The 17,868-nt window shown below is 33.6% G+C and overlaps 1 protein-coding gene across 1 annotated transcript in view; it reads right to left on the bottom strand.

The window, feature by feature from the left end:
• The window catches only part of CSMD1 (CUB and Sushi multiple domains 1), a 1,211,070-nt gene that overhangs the window by 47,321 nt on the left and 1,145,881 nt on the right, over nucleotides 1–17,868 (bottom strand). Inside the window, exons 53-54 of the mRNA XM_040599137.1 lie at nucleotides 15,708–15,881; nucleotides 13,477–13,650 (exon numbers count right to left, since the gene is read on the bottom strand). Coding sequence (XP_040455071.1) covers nucleotides 13,477–13,650; nucleotides 15,708–15,881 — 348 coding nt within the window. The remainder of the gene's footprint in view (nucleotides 1–13,476; nucleotides 13,651–15,707; nucleotides 15,882–17,868) is intronic.

Here is a 17,868-nt window from a genome sequence, read left to right as displayed (position 1 = left end):
CCAACATTTACTGAAACTTTGAGTATTACAACGTTATAAATATTATACATAAATCAGATGTGTGCAGGTTAAGTAAACATGTTTACACTGGGATTTCACTGACAGAAGCAAATACCTTTTTACCTCCTGACTTTTTTTCAGTGGCATAAAACAGGGAAAACTGCTAAATTCTGAAATTCCACTGCTCTTTGGAAGCTGTGAAAGATTTGCATGTGGCAGTCTGTGTCTCTGTACTTGCTTTGAAGAACCGGAAATTCATTCATCAGGGTATCTCTACTTAAGAGTACTATCAAAAGAAGATGCTTTAATCTTTTTACATTACACATTCTTTGTTGCTGCTTTTTTCCCATTATTATTAATCACTGAGCTCAGTCTAATTCTTTCACTGGCAATCCAACTATCACTGTGGAACAGGAACATAAATCAAAAATTGTAAAACACATAGCCCACTGACATGAAGCCCTACCAAAATATTAAGTTAGATCAGAACGAGCTCTTATGCCTGTATTCACAGAGCCATTCTTTGTTACAGAAACTAGCACAGCTCCCAGAAGCAATGCACACTGCATCCTAATTAACCCTGTTTCTTAGGCAATTAGATATGCTGTAGTGCTGCGTAGATGCTGCTGTAAAGCTTCTCCTTTTAGAACCAGCCTGCATCCTCTGCATAGTTACATTGCCTTGTACAAACATATCCTTAAACTCAGTCTCTCTACATATGTATATACTTTCCTAAACATTAGAAGCTACATCAGTGTCAACATGAAGTAGAGAATATCAGCACTTGTTATCTGGCATGGTGCCAGTAGACAATGGCCGCGTCTATGCTTCCTTTAAATAACCTCTATACAAGTGAAAAAGTATGGGAGTTCATAGTCTTCTGTGACTGTAAAAATCCTTTGGAATAAACCCCAAAAAACCTGTAATAGTTCAAGGTGAATTAATATCAATTTATCAATCATACTTGAAACTCTTCTGTATTAGAAATTTTATCCAGTGGAACTACAATTCATTGCTGAACTCACACAGATCCATAGTACAGGTGCATGTTTAGTAGCGTGCATTTAATATCATCCACATTTATTTTAACTCAGTACTATAGCATTAGAAATTGACTATGTGCAGATTAAACAGTACATATACTTTTACAATGAGATTTCATTAACAAAAACTCAAAACTAGTTGAAATTTTCATGTGGACACATATTAGTGGACTTTTTTCCAAGCTATAGGACAAGATTCATATTCTCTGTCTACCTAACTTAGCATCTTGTGATCTCAAAATATTTTTTGCAAGAATGTTCCTTCATGCAATTTATATTTTTAGTTTATTTTCTAGTAAGATTTTTGGTTGGGTTGTTTTTCGAGTTTTGTTTTGTGGGGGTTTTGGGTCTGAGAATGAAGTTTCTTGCCCTTTCATTTCTTTTCTAGGGCTCTAGATGTTAACACTAACAGGTTATACTAATAGGATCATGTCTAAAAAGCCATGATTGTTCAGAACCAGTGAAAATAAAAGTTACAATAGTGCCTATGAAGCCATTAAAATTAAAAAAGTTCCACATTCATTTTCAACTTAATTTCATTAATTTTCAGTCAGTTTGTTCCTACATAAAGCTAGCACAGAAACAAAAATACATAAGCAAATTTGAAGACTGAAAAATATATGTTTGAAGTATGTATTTGACATAATTCCTGGAATGACATGCAGTACATGCAGTTTCAAAATGATTCATCCCTAAGCTTTTGCAGTGAATGCCACAGGAAAGCATAACGGGTTTGCCCTTGGTTTAACTCTTTTTTATCATAAATGCTTGAAAATAAAATTGTTTGGATTACAAAATGTACAACTTTTCCTTTTAAAAAAAAATGTTTGGGGTGGGGTTTTGGTTTTTTGGGTTTTTTTTTTGTTTGCTTTGGGGTCTTTTCCTGGTTAGATTTTATTCAGGTAAGAAAAATACACCAGCATCAAAACCATTAATTTTGCTCAAGCAATTTTTTTTTGCTATTTAATTAGAAATAATTCACAAAGCTACTTACAGGATTTAGCTGCCTTGAAAACAAACAAAAAAAGTTAGATTTTTGTTCCTTTAAAACTAGTCAAAATAAAATAATGACAATGGCTGAAACAAAAGCTTTGAAACAGAGGTCTAAATTTATGTTCAGGATATATTAGAAAGATGGGTTCTATATTGCTCAGCTAGACCAGATGATAATGAATAGAAGACAGAGCATTGACTCACCCTCACAAGACTAGAAGCTACCCTCTTCTGCTTCCAATGTTTAAAAGCTTTAAGTATAGCAAGAATGCACATGTTATACTGTAGGCTTTCTTAACTTCTAATGATCATAAGCTGTTTAATGTTATCAGAATATATTATTCTTTCAATTTTAAAAAATATTTTATGTGTGCATTAAGCAGTGTATAGGTGTTGTTTTAGTAATCTACAGTAATCTGTTTCAGGTCCATCTGACTTTGAATCTACTGACACAGATACACATGCAACCCACTGAATGTCTGTTCTCAATTTCCAATACCTGGGTTTGCCAGACTGACATTATGTTTCTTTTTCCTTTCATTACTCTTAGGATACAAGGAACTTAATCGCACACCTTACTTTCAGCTCTGACAAGAACAGAGTAGCATAATTATGCTTGTTCAATACCTTTGGATCAAAAGACAGTCTGTAGATCTGACCTTTTCCCTAGTTTTATACTTCTGACTTGGACAGTTTTCCATTTATAAGAAAATATAAACCTGTTTATAAATCATCTCTGATACACGGAACCTTTCAATATTTTTTTTCCTACATTAAATAGCAACAGGATAAAATGAACAGTCCTAGGAGCAGTTTCTGGAATCAAATCTATGCACTGTAATTGAAGGCACTAAGGACTATGTTAGAGACTCATATGATCTCTTACACCTTTTTCTGACCATAAAAAACCCTTAACTTCTGCTCTTCAACAAAGTGCAAACAGGAACGATAAAGAATATCCACCTTCAGAACACAGAACAGTCTTTAAAAGAAGTCACTTTGATAGTCTTCAGACTGATTAAGAGCTTAGACTTTATGTTTATCACATTCCAAGTCAGAGTTTGTCTACCATCACCATTTTAAAAAGTCATTGCTTTGTTTTCTCAAGAGTGTGAAGACAGAATGAATGCTCTGCAACCACTCTACCATGAAAAAACCCACACAGTTCACACAGTGCCTCCAAGATAGGGCTGCCCAGGGGAGAAAAGTATCGCCTCGTCTGAAGTTCTCAATGAGGGACAGAAATGTGGCAAATGCCCTGGTACTCTCTTTTGCTGGAATGGGGAGGATACGAGGTACCTACACGCACAAACCTTTAAAAAAAAATAACCTTCCAGAGCAAAAATGCAGAGAACCTGCCATGGTTTCATGGACTATCAGTCATTCATCTCACTTGGGAGTTGTGAGAACTCCAGAATATTGGAAAGTACTATTTATTTAAAAATAATATTAAACAATAGTATTTAACCATGTATTTTATTTCTAGATCAAAGTGAGAAACTGTTTTATTAAAAAAAAAAACAAACCACAGTTAAATACTGCACAGATAAAAATACAGTAAAAGTAAAAAGCAGTAAATTAAACAGTGAAATGACATTTTAGAATTTATTCAAAAGAAAGAGCAAACTTTTTTTCCACTTTAATTTAGCGAAAATCATTGTTACTGTATTTAAATATACAGTAGATTAAATGAAACAAAACATTGAAACTATCTGGCCAAATTCTTCCAATTTTAATATTGAGATATTCTATTAAAATAGAAGAAAAATCTGAAGCATATTGCAAAAATCTCACATTTATTGAATGGTTTGCACATTCATTAATACAATTATTTTCAAAAATTCTTCCCATCCTATGGATAACTCAGGTTTTTTCCTAGGTTTAATTCTTTCAAGCATTCACAACATCTGTTCCTTATTTTAGTACAGTTGAAATTTTTTAAATAAAATAAAACTGCTTAAAATTGACACTTTAGTTTAATGGATAAAAGCCTGCCAAGTTAGCTTCTGAAAAGCCAGTATTAGATATTAAGAAAAAAGAAGTTTATTTCACGAAGATGTGCTGCCCTAAAGCTACCCAAAAGCAATTCTAACTGAATCATCTTTGAAACACAATAGGGAGAATAGAAAAACTCAATTTTCCCCACAGAGCAGAAATACGGAATTTTCAAAGAATATACTACAATCCCAAAGTATCAATTTGTTTGTATGATACAGTGTTCTCATTCTTATACCAGTAGTATCTGTTCAGCCAACTCAGTGGTGAATAAACTATAGTCACTGAATGCATAATTTAAGCATGTGCTCTGTGCAACAGAATTCTTGCATCATACATGAAGTCTTATCAAATGATTACACAAGAGAATACTATCCCCCAAGCTAAAAAGTTAACAAAATTATGCCTGCAGTGTCATTTAGCATCAGCTATAGATTTTAAAATGTATATATACATGAGTGTGCTATAGCTACAAAGGGCTGCAGTAAGGAGTACTTTAGGAAAGTATTTGAGTTGGCCAGCGTACAGAACTAAGGCAGTAGTTTTCCCTGATTGCCTTTCACCCTGGGGACTCGGTTGTAAATCACAGCAAGAGTTGATGGAGATTGCTTTCTTTCAATGACAGCTGTCAAGGGTTACATGGGAAATGAATTCTGGCACTCTCAATTTAGTCTGTTGAGAAAAGCAAGAGAATGCTTCAAGTCTGCCCTGATGGCTTTGGAACCTCATACTGAATAGATTCAAACCCTTGAGGACAAAGAAGTGAAAAGACCATGTCAGAGTCCTTTAGGCAGTTTTCTGCTTAAAAGTTGAATGATCATCAAAAAGTATATAATTCACAGTATTTCATTTCTTGTTCTTGCTCTTTCTTTCTCTTCTTTATTTTCTCTAACGGAAACAATGTTAAGCTTCTTTTTTAAAGTTTCATATCTGATCAATATTGTTTTAAAACTTTTTTATTTGAAAAGTATTGTATTAATGTTGGTATGTGGCACATCTATAGGGACTGGCACTCAGAGCAAACAAGAGCAGAGAATTCACTCTGACTTTATGAGAAATTCTAAGAAACTGTCTATAATAAAGAAGGCACTGCTTGTGAAAGCACAATTACAAAATTGCTAGCCTATTGAGTTTTAGTAAAGTTGAGTGCCAAGCCAGCAATACACATCAATGATAACTTCTTAGTGAAGTAAAGAAGAAAAAGCAAAACCCCAAAACAAAACCGTCCCCTGCTCGAATTACAACCTCACCTTGCCAAAGTCTCAAATACACAGCAGTCCATTTTTTTTTTAATTTTTATTTTGTCAATGAGGTCCAGTTTTAAGAGTCATTTTATCACAGAAATTCTAGCCATATAAACCATAATATTAAAACATTTATTTAAGAAGGAGAGTGTTTTGTGTTTTTACATACATTAGTAAAGTCTATCCAAAACATAAGGTCCTGACACCATGTTCCTGATGAACTTAGACCAAGGAAATTTTCACTGCAATTAATGCAGTATAAATGATGGTAATAGTGTAAATTAACACTAACAATTTGCTAAATAATATCTTGGTATAAACAAGATTTTAAATAAGGTTAATAGATTCAATAAAGTATATAGTTCAATATTGTTTACTTATGAGATTAAAAGCTAAGACACACATTGCTTTTAATTGCATCCCAAAATTTTTGCCACTGATAAAACATGGCAAATATTCTTCCATTGTTACAATAAATGCAGTATTTCTCATGTTTTCCACTGGAAAATTTCTGCCAAAGTGCTCTGATAACTAGCTAATTCTAAACTAAAGTAAAAATGGAGTAATAAGTATGTTAAAAGAAATTCCATGAACTTGAAATTATTTTTTTTAAGCTTTGAACTGAGCTTTATAAAACTTTATAAAAGAACACTTCTTTTTGGAACACCAGATTAACTAATTTAAAAAGCATGTATTTGTCTCTTGGATATGTATAACATCTTTTCTTCCTATGCCATCCCCAGCATGAACCCAGGTATTACACTAGCAGATAGATCAGAAAGGTAAAGGGCTTACCTGTCATTGCTCTCTATGTTGTCTATATGTAAACTTATTTGTGGACATCTACGTACAAGCAGTATCAACACAGTAACTTTTGTCATAACAGTGGAAACTCTGGGGTCATGTCATAAAGTCTTTCTCTTTAGATTTTTCTTAATCAGAGCATTGATTCTCACATGGGAGAAGAACTCTTATTCAGTTGCCCCAAAAGATGTTTCTACTACCTCTTGAGATTTCTTTGCCTGATCTCCAGGCAAGTGTCACTTCAGAGAGGTGCAGGACTAATTTTTAGAAGTCCGGTGTCATCTCTGCCAGTTTCAGGTAAATATCTCTAGACACTGTGTGGGTATCTCCCATGGCACCTCACCTCTTTATTTAGGAAACATAGTCAGACTCTAATTGTTCTTGTGAAGGATATCAACATGCTATCAACACGAACAGATTAGGTCTATCTAACATTCAAATGATACAAAAGTCTCAACAAAGGCCTCTGACTTTGGAAAAACTAAACTGAAAAAACCACAAAATTTTCTCAGCTTGTATGAATCCTTGATACCACCATAGATAGAAAACTGCTTAATTTCACAGTTCCTTTATTTTTGGATGAGATGAATTGGTCATCAGTCTCAATCTCTTGCACCCTTCTATGAGATGTCATCAGAAAGGTTATTTTTCTTGCCAGTGAAGGAATGGAACATATTATTTGAACCACTTGTTCAAATGATACACCCACTAATGAAAACACAACAAAATTGACAGTTCCTTCTAGATATCAGATTCTTGATAAGGCAAAATGTCTAAATGTGATTTTCAGGACTCTATCACTAATGAGATAAAGAAAAAACTTTCAAACTGTAAATTCAGTACAAAACCAGGGTAATTGAATAGAGATCTGAATTCTTTATTAGCAACAAACAGCCTGGGCTTACTGATACAGAATGTGGAGAATGTGAGCTAGCTCAAACCTCTGCAACTTTGCCAAACAGATCTCCCCAGTAAAACATTTCTGTTTTTAAGAAGCATGTTTTTAATAGGACAAAAGCTCTAAAGGCTCATTTTTAAGAAGATATAATGGAATCTGAAGGGAACAGTAGCAAAGGATATACACTTCCTGACATAGATTATGAATCTGACACTGCTTTATAAACTGACAGCAAGAGATAAAACAGATTATCCAATGCCAGAGCAAAGAAATCAGGGCAAGAAAATCTTGCAAATACTTGCATTCTAGAAGATGTGATTAAGTGCTGTGTTTAATACAGTAGTTCTTAGTTTAAGCATAATACATGGAAAAATGACCTGCAGTGCAATCAGGAGTGCAGAGCCCTGATGAGACCATCTGATTCAGTTGTCATTTTGGTGGTTATTATGAGAAGTAGAAAGTGCAGATCTTGGCTTTCAGTGCTTCCAAAGATAAAATGGAAAGCAGTTCCAAATTGCTAAAGGTAAAAAATCCACACTGGACATATTTTGTTTAGGATTTAATGCTTTCATAGCTAGTTCTAGGGTAGCACATTCAGGTGGCACCACATTCTACTCAGGCAGGTTTGCCAAAGAGAACAGAGATCTGGCTATCAGAATTTTTCCAGTGCCATTTCATTCCAGTTTAAAGGCAAGTAATCTGACTACTTGACATGTTCTTTATCAAATAAATGAAGGCAAAGATAAGAGTCCATGTGGAGATGAAAAAAATTACAATTTTAAAATCATATTTCAGGGATCTCAGCATTCTAGAAAAGACTACTACAAATCTTAAAAAAAATAAATATATGTAGAGAGAGGATTAAATATAAATTTTAAAACAGATATTATTGTTTTGATAATTAAAAAAAGTTGAGTTCCTTATCTCACAAAGTATACCAACATCACAAAAAGCCATTTTAATTTTTTTTACTTGTGAAAGAAACAGTGGGAGCATGAGTTTTTCCAAGACATAGATGCTTTAATGGTTATGTTATCTCAGAAGGCAGATCCAATATTAGAAAATTCATTCATTTTAAGAGACTAAATGTTTTACTGTGCTAAATGCTGTGTCAAAAGTTTGCCAGAACAGATTAAATCATTATTAAATTATCAAAATAACAGCATTCTGGAGTAACGGGGAAAAACTGTTGTAAAGCAGCTCAGTGATTTCAGTGCATTTAGGACATACAAACATATTTAAGTTTTTTGTTTCATACGAGTTTTTCTCATATGGCTCTAAAGCAGCACATATGATCTTTTCTCTGCACTACCTTTTTGTCAGGCAAAAAACCCTCATATAATTTCTTTGGTAAATTTCTTGCCAGTGACAACTTAGTTAACCTATTACTGATAGTACATTAATAGATAGAACCAATGTATCACTGCAAAAGAGTGCCTGAGAACTGCCCAGCTTTATTTTCTGAAAATATTAAGTTTTCCCATGCATACATAATAGCTCAGTTGCAAAAGAAAATAAAATAATCTTCTGCAATAGCTTTAAGCAGTAATCTATATTTTGTAGTAACTGCATGTAGAGTCTCAGTGAAGTGAAGCCAAGTTCATTATTGACTCAAGTGAACTCAACCAAAGTTTGAAAGAAAGGTGATACATAAAATTCTGTTGAATTAAATGACATGGGTTTGCTAGGAACGTCAGTTCCTTCCCAGCAGTGTATTTAAGGAGCTGGAAAATTTACTCTCTTTGTAAACAAATTCATAATTCATCACTAACAATGAACTTTAATACAAATGTTTTTCAGCCATTAGATAAAAGGTAATTTCAGAAGAAAAGGAGCATGCCAGAAGAAGTGCTATTACTTGCTTTAGGTAAGTTATAATCAAATCATTAAAACTAAATTTGATATAAACCATTTAGTTGGTAGAATTGTTATTTTTATTTTTTAAAACATGGATGTAAAATTATCATTTCAGCATTATTTCACCATTGAAATGCACTTTACTATTTCTTAAATCTAACCAATAAGGACTTTCTGCTCTTCTTTCATGTAAATAATGTAATTCAAGATTTTTTTTATTTTATTTTTAATTGTAATTATTTAATTTGCCTTTTTGGCGAAAATAATCTCCAGTCATTTTTAACTATGCAGATTCATTCTTTAATCCAAACTATATCAAATTACAAATAAAACCACAAAGTTCTCTTTAAAATGTTACAGCAATTTACACAGCACATGGTCTATAAATACAGTATTTATTGAAGTAAAAATCTTAAATGGTGTATGGAATTCTGCTGTCACTGACATGATGTAAATACAATTATGCTATGATGTTTTAGGAAGGCAGCTTACAGTAGACACTTTTGCCCAGATATACAGGTAGAATTAAATTAGGTAGACATATGCAGAGAAGTGTTCTGTGGGAACATGCCTGGCTGGTATGGAAGTTTGAACAAGATTGCTGTGTAATTCTCTTGTTATTCTTTTGAAGGAATATCAAAAGCTTTTGCTTCACAGTGAATTCCTAAATTCATTGTAAGCAGCAACATATAGGCATGTTTCTTTCTAGAAAAATCCAGTTACTTGTTCATTTTAAGACAGTATATTTACACAGGAATATATGAAAAAAAATCTATTTTCCTTTCATTTCAGCTTGTGTTCTTAACAGTGTCAAGTTAACCATGAGCTTTGATGCTTGCAGGCTAGAAACAGTAGGGTTTCAGAACCTTAGGATTTAGATAATCTCTTGTAGTGTTTAGTTGAAATGTGGAATAAATTTTTACTCATTGAAGTTCCTTTCCTTTTGTTTTGTATTCATCTAGTTTGAGAAAAATAGTTGTATCCACTTTACTTATATGTATCTTTAAAGTGTTTTTTGAGTTCTGGAGAGTCATGCAGAGATGGTTAACAAGTTACTTTCATTACCCATCTACTTACCCTAGATCAGATTATTTAGGTTACAGTCTCTTAATTTGGTTCCATTTCACCTTCTCCTGTGAGATTGTTTTAATCTGAAAAGTTTGCAGTCTGATTATTTTTGTTAATTCTATGTTATGTAGTAGCCTAAAACAGTGGGACGAGAAAAAAAATAGGCCTGGAGACACCATGTACCACCTCAGCAAGATTCTCCAAAGTTTTTAGTCATAATTTATACAGAATCATACAATAGTTGAACTTGGAAAGGACAGCTAAAGCAGTTTGTCCAGGGCTTTATCCAGCCAAGTTTTGAACACTTGTAAGAATGGAGACTCTACAGTGTCTCCTGGGCAACTTTTTCAGGTATTTTTCCACCCTCACAGTTTAAAAAGCTTTTTATTATGTTTCACTTTGTGCCCTTTTCCTCTTGACCTTCCAATGGGCACCACTGGCCGTCTGTTTTTTACACCCTCCTTTAGAAAAGCATTGATAAGATCCCCCTGAGCCTTGTTGTCTCTGCTGAACAGCCCCAGCTCTCAGTCTCTCCTCAAAACAAGTTCAGCCCATGAGGGAGGTAATACTAAGTGAAGGGAAGAACAAGCTGAAGAAGCACTGAGTGAAAGGTGAAAGTCCACCTTTACATGACCTGCATGAGAAAAGACAAAATTGTACATACTCAACTGAGAGAATTCTGGGCCACTCTGTTCTGGTAGGAGGTCGCCATTCTGAAGTGAATGGATCTTGGTAGAATTGCATCTATAATACTGCTTTTCAGAAAACCAACCTCCCTAAAACAAGATTTCAGACCATACATTGGCCTGGATCAAACTCAAATTAATGTGATGAATAAAAAAGGAAAATAAAAGTAGACAGGAGACACAACTGAAGTGTACTGGAGTAACTGTAAGGCTCCGAATTCCTATCTTATTTTTCAAATTTCCTCAGTCTTTGCATTATTTTTCATAAAATTCCTTTCTTTCACTTGTTTTCCTTTTAATAAACGTACTTGAGTTCAATGTAAATAGCTGAGTAACTCAACTCATAAATGAGGTTGAACTTCATTAAAACGATGCAATCTCTGCCTCTAGCAGTCAAATAGAGCAGATCCAGACTGCATCTACAGGATATGTGAAAAAGTGTGTATTTTCAACAAATAAAACCTCACTTGAGTGCCTCACAGATGAGACAGAGGAGTTTGTTCTCTAAAGTCTAACAAAACAAAACAGTATAAAAGGGGGAAAAAAGTACAAGCCTAAATAGGAACAGTTTGCTAATTCCTGTTTCTCTGTTCCATTAATTATATTGCTACGCCAGTTAACTCGCCTGAATAAATTCTGAGGGCAGTGACTGAGGGAATTGCCATCTCTATTATTTTAATGAGAATGAAGGATCTAATTCCACACACACAGAGCTTGATATTGCATCCGCTATCTCTGAAATAATATGATGAGCTAATCATCAAGGATAAGTATTATCCTTCGTAACAACCATTGTAATAAAATATGATTTTAAATAAAGCAAAAGGTAGAAATAATAAAGCTACCAACAGCTGAAGTTAACTTATTACATGATTTTTAGTCCCAATGTTAGTATCCTTAGCACAACATGACTGACTGTGATTTCCTTTAGCACATTAAAAACAATTTGTAAAGGATGAAAAGCATCATACTTGCATTGATTGAACATTTAAGTGATCATTTTTCCAGTGAAAGAAAATACTCAAGAAAACTTACTAGCCATTGTATTTATGGAGAAATTATTTTATCTGCTTTAGTACTAACCACCTTTTCAAAAGCTGGACCTGTATAATCAGAGTGGACAATAGAATTCCAGAGTTGTATTCTGAATAGTGGAAGATGAGATAAAAATTTAAAAATCACAGGGTTTAAATCTGTACGGTAACATTTACCTACTTAATGATGTAGTCAGCATTCAGGCAGGAAATATAATCCATGCAAAAGAACTGAAAGGTTCATAAGCATAAAGAAAAAAACTGTGATTTGTGTGATATTCCCTTCAGAGGATGCATGATTTAGCAAGGATTTGCCAAATTATGTCACAGAAGGAAAATCTTGCCAGCCTTGCCAATTTCAATTTAACATTCAAAACTCTATCTTAGGTATAATATATATATATATTTGCTACATAGGTACATACAAGTATAGATTGATTGATTGATCGATCTTTGTGTCCTATTTCTTTGCATGTTCCATACCAGGTAAAATCATCAGGTTCTCTCCAGAGAATAAGCATTCTTTAATTTGTTTTTGGTTTACACAGTTAGAAATTAGTACTGTTGGTAAAGTCATAAATGGACCCAGACAACCTCAGCTTTGAAAAGGGAATATGACCAGGAACAACATTTTAAAATTAGATCCGTTAAAACAGATTTCCTTCTGGAGCCTTCACAAAAAAAGAGCACTAAAGGATATACAGTACCTCAAAAACTTTTCTCCAGGCTTTAAAGACTTTTTATGGTCTTTCATGATTTTGCATGATTTACTTAACATCCTGCCTTTCACCTCTGACAATCTGCATCTATTTAATAGCCAGAAGATATTAAATCTGCCTCAATGATTCAGAAGATAACATTTCACAGTATCATTAAATATTATCAGCATCTTTTTGGATTCATCACTGAGAAAGCACATACTAGAGCAGTACAAGCTATTTTGGGGTATATAATATAAAAACAATAGACCAATGAACAGATTTCCTGTCTGATGAAGATATTGGTGGAACAGACCAAAGATTTGATTTTAGCTACATATTCTGCAAACAGAGCCAAAGGTTGAGGAAAAATAAAAACAGTGGCCATAAATGGAAAAATAGTAATAGGGTAACTTTGGAGACTTGCTTCCCTTTTAACCTTAATTACACTATTGGCATCTGGATAAATAAATGATAAGAACACAACGAAATCGGAGAACTTTGGATGGTGTTTTACAATGGTTTCTTTATGTCCTTCCATAATATGTACATTTGATACACTTTTTTCCTTCATAACACAAACCCTTGCTTCATTCTTATGTCTCAGACATCCCTGTCATACCCAGAGTATACTAGTAATCAAGTTCAGTTATGTGATCGCAAAAAAACACAATCAGAATTAAACCTTTATCATATTTTTCTGTACAAAAGTTATGAACACCTCTTAGGTATTACTAGGAAATACAGAAATAACAGTGTTTTGATGCACAAATGTTCATTTGCATAATAAGATTTAATAGGAGTAATGGACCATTTATGGGAACTGTACTCTACTACAGTTTTTTACTCTACTACAGCCAACAGTAATTTATTAATGTAATATAACTTTTTTGAGACAAAGTACACTTTATATGTCTATAAACTAAATGTGAGGGATTGCAGTCTGAGAACTTTGAGGTAAAATACTGAAAAACCTAGGCTTCACCAGACCTCAGCCCTAACTTCATTTTCCAATATAGAAATCCAAAACCTCAAATAAAGGTGGCAATAAGTTCTTAAAGGACAGGTTTCTGAATTATATCCCACTATTTTTAAGGCAGGATCATGCATGAAATAAGTCATTAGAGAGCAGAGAACATATGAGAAAGTTTCTCACCTCGACAGTTGGGTAAAGGGCTACTCCACTGTCCATTGCTTCGGCACTGCGCTCGATAAGCACCCTGAAGTAAGTACCCAGTATTGCAAGTAAAATTTACAACATCATTTAAGTTGAACTCACTGCCGTTAGTCATTCCATGAGCTGGATTCCCAGGATGTCCACAGGTGATCGCTGTGAAAAGAAAAATAGGCAGGCTAGCCTCTAGCTGAAAAGTACTGTTCCATGGAATCACTTGCAGATTGGATATTTTTTTTCCTTCTGAATTTGTCTTTTATATTTACAAAATAAAATTAAGAAAAATTAGGATATATTTATTCAGAATTCTTAACTGCCAGATTAAAAAAAAATCAAAAAATTCTAAAAAATTCTAAAAAGTTCTAAAAAAATCAAAAAATTCTAATTCTAAAAATTAGAATCTAATTTTACCTCATGTTGAAAATTGTAATATAAATAATTTTTATATATATGCATCTTGACACACATCTGATATGTATTAGACCTTAAAAAAAATGTAGAGTTCACTATGTTTCCTAGTAATGCAAACAACAGAAAATATTCTTTTCCCTACAAGCACCAAAATGTAGTAACATCAAATTGAATTTTATGTACTCCTTCAGAGCATTCTAGAATTCTGAAGCATTCCTGTTCCAAAGTTCTTGAGCTGCTTTGCTGAAGCAGTAATCCTTTTGATCAGATTTTCTTATAGCAATAGAAAAATCATTGTTGGGAGTAAATTTCCCATTATGTGTTTTACATGTGTTGACTATGCTTAAGTGACACTTATAAAATGCAATTCTTATGGTCAAGCTCTAGCTTTCTACATGACAATGCATTAAAATAATACAGCAAAAGATAGAAAAGCACGGATACTGACAATATAAAATCAGAATGCATACACAGACACACACACAACTTTTAAATATTGTGCTTGTGGTGTTTGTCATACCCAAAACAAATATGTCATAATCCAATAACTCTTCTCATAGCAATAATGATAACATCAATGTAGAAGAAATAACCTCCCCCCACCCTCAGCTTTGCCCCTTTCTTTGGAAGGTATTTTATTCACTGCATGGTAAAATTAATCCACTAAAAGTAATAATGCTAGCTGGTGGAATTTCTCCTTTGATGAATATAAATCACTTGAAGATATAAATAGGAATTTGAAAGGACAATTACACTTGACAGATATTTCCTGCAGCTGTATACAGGTAGAAGTTTTCATTTTACCACTAAGAAAGAAAAACCTGAACATTTTAAAGTGCAATGACTAATCAATAATATATTTTCTCAGAAATGAAACAAAGACACTAACATGGATTGAACAGAAAAGCTGATCATCTCAGTGACTATCTCTATGTAGACAAAAGTACTTCTGTCTGAATTTCAGATATCTTAAAAAATTACAAAATTGAAATAATTGATATAAATATCCATTAAAAATAACGAAGGTTGTATAAAAATGAGGAGCCTTATTAAAACTGGAAAAGAATAATAAAATCAACTACACAACAAAGTAGTAATATAAAAATGAAAAATCATTCTTGACTGTTCAAATGGCTGATGGTTCAGAAAATGTCAGAAAATCTTCCATGGAAGTGAGGAGGGGAGTAGGAAAGACTCAACAATTCCCACAATTAATAATGGGATTTTTAAAAGCAGGTGAATTAAGAGCAGAAAAAAATCCTGCTACAGGTTATAAAAGAGTTCACATTTTTTCTAACAGATGTGGTATAATCCAATACCATGCCTGGGCTTACACTGGTAAATATTAGGAGGCCAACTTGGAAGAACAGGCAGTCACCATCAAAACTGCACAGATGAACAGTACTGCAGCTTTACCCACCAAACAATGAAAACAGAGGACAGGCTTTTGGTATTTCTGCTGAAAGAATCAGGAGAGGCTCAATAAGCCCACATTTGACATAGAAATTATGCTCAGAGAAAGACATAGATGAAGTTACACAGTTGTAGCCTGCTGTTCAACCCACTTCAATGCCTATGTCATCCTATTTCTGAAACAAAAGAAATCAGAAATTACTGGATATAGATATTCAGTTGTGCTGAATGACACTTGTAATTGAACATCAGAATGACCCTTGTAATTGAAAATAGGTCCAATAAATATTGCACCTCATTCAAACACCTCTGAATATCCAATCTACCGTTAACGTCAAATTATGTTTAAAATAGTAGTAAGATTTCAATGAAAAATTAATGATACTTACGGACACAAACAGGAGTTTGTCCAGACCACTTGTGATCCTGTAGACAAATTCTGACAGATGTACCAACAAGTCGAAAGCCAGGATTACACTGGTAGACTACAGTATCACGATAACTGAAACCATCTCCACTAATATGACCATTTACAATTGGGTCTGGAGAGCCACAGTGACCAGCTACAATAAAAGAACAACCTGTCAAAACTGTATGTTCTTACAAACCTTGTTAACATTTATGTGAATGCTGACAGAAAAAGAAAATTGCACCCTTTCTTTCAATAAACAATATGTTAGAGTCAAATACTGCACTTTACAGAACAAGTTCTGAGGTGTAAAAACTACAGGTGATATTTCTTCTGTATTTTTAGGGTGAAGTGATATTGAAATAGTTTTATTTTTCATACATATAGTTTCTGCAGATCCTGTTGCAGAAATGACAAATTTGTCAGAAGAATGGGAAATGTAAATTGCAAATATCTGAAATGACAAGTAACTCAGTTTAATTACTAGAAAACTGACAATTTTAGCATTTTTTTTTTCCTTTCCCTTAGTAAAGTTACCTTTTTCCTCAGAGAACCGTGAATTAAAAGGTCTTTAACTCTCAAATTCATACTATTATTTCATCATAGGGTTTTGATTTCACTTACACATGATTTGCCTTGAACTTTGTAAGTACGTCTCCACTAATAAGTTAAACGTGGTTGGGACCATTCTCTGGCAAAGGCCAGCCAGCACAGAACAGTCGACATCCATAAAATGAAAATCTCTTGCCCTCCAAACCAGCACAGCTTCTAGCAAGCTGCCTACCAGAATCAGTACTGGTTTAAGTCAACTTGAACTTTTCTTGGAAATTGTCTTGGAAGGATCTTAGGCAAAAACATGTCCAGGCATTGTTCCAATGATTTAACAGCAGAAATGATCAATTTTCATGCTTGTTTTCTCATTTTAGTGTTGTTATTGTATTAGAACAAACATGGCCCTTGTTATTATATATATCCATCAAATAACTGATTTCTCACTATCAGGACTTCAGTAATATGTAGGCAGATCCTAAGATTGTAATCAAATTAAAATTAAGCAGAACTACATTTTTTAAAAGTAAAGAAAACAAATAATTTCTGTGGGATCACAGTCAGTCTATTGCCTTCAAGAGAAGAAACCATGAGTTGTTTCAGATATGTATATATGTCCCACTTAGCTATATTAGCTGCTTTACAATGACTTTTAGGCCCCTATTTACGTTTCTATTTATTAGAATTTTTCCCCAGTCTAATTTAAAACGTGCAATACAGAAAGCAGCTTTCTACACAGACTTCTTGAGGGAAAAAGAAATAAGATTCTACAACTAAGTATATCTTATTATTTTCACATTCTAATATTCACCTCCAGTTTCTACAATTAAGTTCCTGTTTACTTATTAGTGGCTACTAGTAATGAATTGTAAAAAGTGGTTTTATTGTGTTTATTCTTTCCAGATAATCACCTTTATGTTCTCTTCAGCTGATTCTTAGCTAAACTGATATATTGAATGCCTTTTCTGTGCTTATAAATTCATATTCAAGCCAAATTTACAATAAAATCTTCTTTATATTGCTTTCTAATCTGGTCAATAAACTGAAATATCCACCTTTTCCAGATGTATGAAGGCATAGAAAGGAAAGAATATCTGCCAGCACTGTTTCCTCCTTAGATATAACAGGTGCTGTTAAACGATACAGAACACATTACTCCAGGGTAATAGCGCTCTTGGCACTAAGGAACCCAAGCAATGATTTTATTCTCTCTCAAGTCTTCATTCTGTTTGAAAACAGAGCTGCTGAGCAGGGACCTGTCTCTTTACTGATTAAAGAGGAGAAAAAAAGTTATTTTCTATTATTTTTTTTTTTGGTGACACTGATTAGTTACAACTGGCAAGAATTTAATTTGAAACTGCTAAGTCATCATTTTGAGATGCAAGGACAAGGACTTGAGACTCATGACCACAGCTAGAATGGGGGTGGGCGGATGATGTTCTGTATCAGGCTGTATCCGCCAACAGCAGGCTTCTTCGTAACTGAGCTTCTTTAGGATTGAATCTCCTTTCTAATAAAGCCCCTTTAATAATGGTAGACAGTATAATTAATTTACATTCAATGGCACTTCTAAAACATTAGAAGGGCCATTG

This window comes from Falco naumanni, chromosome 6 (assembly GCF_017639655.2).
Source record: "Falco naumanni isolate bFalNau1 chromosome 6, bFalNau1.pat, whole genome shotgun sequence".
In the NCBI taxonomy this organism is placed as follows: domain Eukaryota; kingdom Metazoa; phylum Chordata; class Aves; order Falconiformes; family Falconidae; genus Falco; species Falco naumanni.
The sequence above is the reverse complement of the archived record's forward strand: the minus strand, read 5'-3'. Positions and strand labels throughout refer to the sequence as shown.